The sequence below is a fragment of the Sylvia atricapilla genome, chromosome 1, assembly GCF_009819655.1.
Source record: "Sylvia atricapilla isolate bSylAtr1 chromosome 1, bSylAtr1.pri, whole genome shotgun sequence".
In the NCBI taxonomy this organism is placed as follows: Eukaryota; Metazoa; Chordata; class Aves; order Passeriformes; family Sylviidae; genus Sylvia; species Sylvia atricapilla.
In genome coordinates this window covers 25,318,445-25,323,035 of record NC_089140.1, presented here as the reverse complement: position 1 = coordinate 25,323,035, position 4,591 = coordinate 25,318,445, and the positions used below count along the sequence as shown (strand labels likewise).

The 4,591-nt window shown below is 52.8% G+C and overlaps 1 protein-coding gene across 1 annotated transcript; it reads right to left on the bottom strand.

Annotated features, from left to right (window-relative positions):
- Positions 1-4,377, bottom strand: DLX6 (distal-less homeobox 6). Its single transcript, XM_066317744.1, has 3 exons — positions 3,619-4,377; positions 2,498-2,691; positions 1-724 (listed from the first exon to the last, which is right to left on the bottom strand). The coding sequence occupies exons 1-3, from the start codon at positions 3,977-3,979 to the stop codon at positions 473-475; spliced, it is 807 nt and encodes a 268-aa protein (XP_066173841.1). The 5' UTR covers positions 3,980-4,377; the 3' UTR covers positions 1-472.
- Positions 4,378-4,591: the final 214 nt, after the last annotated feature.

Genomic DNA, 4,591 nt, shown 5'->3' with positions numbered 1-4,591 from the left:
TTTTTTAAAAATCACTTCTTCTGTCTTTTAATCCTTTCCCCAGTCCGGATTTGGTGAATAAAAATGAAGGAGCTTTGACTAGTCTCTCTTTCATCATGTAATGTCTTTAGCTCATTAAACAAGTAAAAACGGCTGCCATGGTAGATTCAGGTTCTTGTGGGCAAAGTCTGTAAAAAGTTTTGTTTTGACGTATACTCCACAGAGAAAGAGGCTGGTGCCTTGGAGTCCAAAGGAAAATATCCTAAAGAGTAGTGTCTTCTGTGCGCCAGAATGAAAATTGTGTCTTTCTGTTCAAGATCAATCGCTGAGGTTACTTAAAAAAAAAAAAAAAAAAAAAAAAAAGCCACTTTGTCTCTTTGCCGCATCTACAAGTTCACACAGAGCCTGTTAGCTGGCACGGCTTGGCAAAGCAGGGGAACTTCTTGCCATGTCGAGACGAGGCGTTCTTGGGAGATTATTTCTCTTGGACAATTCACATCATTTGTGGTCTCTGCATTGTGTCTTGATGTGGAGAAGAATACCAGTGAGAATAGCCAGGCATGTAGCTGTTTGGAGGCATATTGACTCCCTTGGCAGAGGCTGAAACGTCCCAGACTGGAGGCAGAGCTGGAGAGCGAGGGGAGAGGGCAGCGGAGCCGGGCAGAGGGTCGCTCTCGTGGGGGTTACTGCCTTGCTTCAGCAGCTTCTTGAATTTGGAGCGCTTGTTCTGAAACCAGATCTTCACCTGTAAACCGAAACGCATTAGATATTAGTCTGCCGTCAGCGCCCAGGGCACAGCAGGGAAGACGCCGGGGGCCGGGGGTCTAATCTGGAGAAAGTCTTGGGGGCACACGCCAGTCGGGTGTGGAGCTGGGGATGGGGAGAGGGGAAGGAGGGGTAGCTACCGCTGCTCTCGGGCTTTGGATGCAGCTGGAGAGAACACGGGAGGCAGAGCAGAGCTGGAAAGAGACACGGACGCAGGTTTTAACCTGGGACGTTGTTTTCCCTGGGCAGGCCAGATTGTTATGGCTGAAACAGGCCACATGCTCTGAGGTCTCCTGTTTTAGCGCCTCATTCAGAATTTTGGAGGTCATTTGATCATTCGGGCAAACTGTTGTCAAACATGGGCAATCATATGATTTTGTGCCAGGAGACAAGAGCCAATAGACAAAGGGCATCTTACAAAGAAATCGCACTTCTGAAATCCTCACGATCAGATCAAGCAGTCCATGCTGATGTGGCAGAGGAGGAGGCATAATGGAACCAGGATTGCGGCTTTATATGAAAATTTATTATTAAAGCAAGGATAATTTTATTTTCTCTGCGAGGAATAGATGAACATTGCTTTGGGTCTCATCCTGCTCCTAACCCAGCAAAACTCCCGAAGAGGGAGTCTGCACTAGATAAAGTGTACAAGGATCAGGCCCACCGGCAGATCAGAAATATTACAGAAATCATATATAGATAAGACATGTATACAAAATGTATTTTTTAAATCAAATAAAGAAAACAAATTCCCCACGCGTATTTGACCTCTCAAACTTTGCAATCGTAATGTTAGGGGATAAGCAAGGCTTCTCCTGTAGACGCAAGATGAGGATCGGGCCCCTAAAAAAAAAATCTATGCATGCGAGAGAGAAAGCGAGACAACAGTGAGACGGAGCGTGCATGCTGAGGATACGAAAATCCCGTTTGCAAAACCATCAGGCCCATTCCCATCATTAATGTTTGCTGAGTATTTAAAAATCGCTGTCCGGAAGAGACTGTTACCAATGACATTGATAAAATCCTGAAGTTATTTGTTAAGCTCATAGATGCACATGATAACATTTTGCCCGAATTGATCCCATCTATCCATGCACTTCTCCACAAACCCCAGCCCAGTAAGCCTGTAATGCCTCATATGTCTTTCAAGCTTAAATTAGCAGAATGGCACAGCTACTCCAACCACACTTAACTATGGCTTAACCTGCCATAATTTTGTACACGGCTGTCTTTGATCTTCAGATCTATTATCACCTTCCGTACATTTTGCCCAAGGCTAACCACTGCATTTGCGTTAGTCATTCAGGGTGAATTAACTATTGATTTAACAGGTATTTCCTAACGCGTTCCTGCTTCCCCTCTACCTATGTAGTTGCTACGAAGCAGCTTTGTTTTTAGCTCTACCTCAGGCCCCAGCGATTCCTTGCCTTTGTTTTGTACTCCTTTTCACTGCTGGGCAACTGCATCTCGGTCCTGGAATTATCCGAAAATATAGGCAATTTTAAAACGTTATGTGTGGCATCAAAGGGAGCGCTTGCTCGCAGACCGCTGAGGGAAGGGCGCTTTCAGCTCTTTCTGCGGTAGCCCGATCTCTGTCCGCATTAGGTAAGTCTTAGCATAGAGAGATGGGAACCGTGTGCGTTACCTTTTCTACCGTTTCCGACAGAGGCCAAAATGTTTAGGGAGCATCATACTTTGCTTGGCCTTTGTTGCTCGAGCAGGATTTCAGTGATTTGGGATTCCCAGTAATTACCTGTGTCTGGGTAAGTCCTAATGAAGCTGCCAGTTCAGCTCTCTCTGGAAGTGCCAGGTACTGAGTCTGCTGAAAGCGATGATTTAAAGCCTGGAGTTGTAGACTAGAGTAAATGGTTCGAGGCTTCCGAATCTTTTTCCCTTTTCCATTAAATCTGATTTCACCGTTTTCAATCACTGTGGTTTTTTGCTGATCTGCAAGCAAAACAACACAGCTGAAACATCACCCTCCTTCACTATTAAACGCGGGTATTTTGGCTGCCGCGGCTCCTAAAAACGTCAAAGCCTGTCCCGGCGCCTGCTCAACCCCACGGCACAGGCACAGGCTGCGTCTCCTTAAAGGCACGAGCGGCGCAGGCAGCCGCTTGGGAGCTATACCGAGAGAAAAAAACAACTGTCCGGGCATAGTGGGCACGCTCTCCTTCTTCCCGGGACAGAAAAAAAAATTTAAAAAAAAAAAAATTAAAACGCAGCGTTGGCTTTACGAAGGTATGCCTTGTTCCAGGGCCATCCAGGTTTTACTCGGCTAATTGACTTCGCGTCGCCAGTTTGGTGGTCAGTGAATCACCAGTCCGAGACTTTTAACAATGCTTTCCCCCCTACCCCCCGCCTCCCTCCCGTGCCCCTCTGGATGGATATGTACGTCTCCCTGCAAAAAAAGAAATACATAAATCAGACGGCCCTCGAGCGGAATGCGACCCGCTCGCCTGGAAACTTTCACTCCTCAGGTGTTAGCAGGAATTTTGCCTAAAGCCGGTCCCGCCGTAACAAAGGAGCGCCGAGCGCAGCTCCTCGCCGCCGGCCGCGGGGCGAGAGGGGAAGGCGCCGGTGCGCAGCGCCTCGGTACCGCCGGCAGCCGCCGCTGGCGCGGAGGGAGCGCGGCGGCCCCGCCGCCGGTACCGCGGCGGTAGGCCCGCGGAGGGGCGGCGGAAAACTGGCAACCCCCCACCTTTTCTCCCCGCCGTCCCGCGCACCCAGGGCCGGCGCCTGCCTCGGCGGGAGCGGGGGGCTCGGCCGGGGGTCGTTATGCAGGTGCCCGGAGGGGGGGCCGGGAAGAGGCCCGGGGATGGAGGGAGCGGGGGGAGAAGCTGGCAGCGGGTTCGGGAAGCGGTGCCGGCTCACCTGCATCGTCCGCCCGCGTCTGGCTGGCCGCGCTGCTGTTGTGGTAGGACTGGAGGTAAGGGCTGTGCTGCGAGTGGCTCACGTAGGGGTAGGCGGCCAGCGAGCGGTGGTTGTAGGAGCCGGCGCTGCCGGAGTAGGGCGAGCTGTGGTGGTGATGCTGGTGGTGCGGGTGCGAGCCGGCGGCGGAGTGCAGGCAGTGCAGCGGGTAGTGGGCTCCGGCCATTGCCGGCGAGCTCTGCTGGGAGTGGGGCGGCGGCGGCGGCTGCGGCGGCGGCGGCTGCTGTTGCCCGAACTCCATGAAGGCGGATTTGGAGGAGTCTTGCGCGTCCAGCCCGTCAGCCATCGTAGTCATGGTCATCATCAAAGTTTGGGAGGGAGAGCGCGGTGCTCCCCGGCTCGCCCCCCGCGCTCTGCCTCCTCTCTGCCCAGCCACCGCCGCTCCCCTTACCCGCCGCGGCACCGCTGGAGAGGCGGCGGTGATTTAATTTAATTTCTTTTCTTTTTTTTTTTTTTCTTTTTTTTTTTTTTTTTCTTTTCCGCCTTTTTTTTTTTCCTTCCCCCCCCTCCTCTCCAAGGAGCCGTTGTGCGAGGGGCCTCGTTCACTGAGGGAGGGGAGGAAGGGGAGGGCGGTGTGCGGGGTGTGTGAAGGGGGAGGGCGGGCTACTCCCGCCGCTTTTTTGCGCCGCTCTTTTCCTTCATCCCCCCGGCGCGTGGAGTGGGTGTTGTTTTTTTGGTGGGTTTTTTTTTTCCTTTTTTTTTTTTTTTTTTTTTTTCCTGGGGGGGCGGGGGGGGGGGCGTGGAGGGTGGGGGCAGTTTAAGGTGGGAGCCGGGAAAGTTGGGGCTCCGGCGCTCCGACTTGAAGGGCAGGGACGCGCACGAGTCGAATGGTTCGTCTCCGGAGGGCAGCGCCTCCCTCATTGGTCACTCGGCCCCCTGACGTCATAGCCGGCAGCGCGCGCGCGGCCCGCGCCCG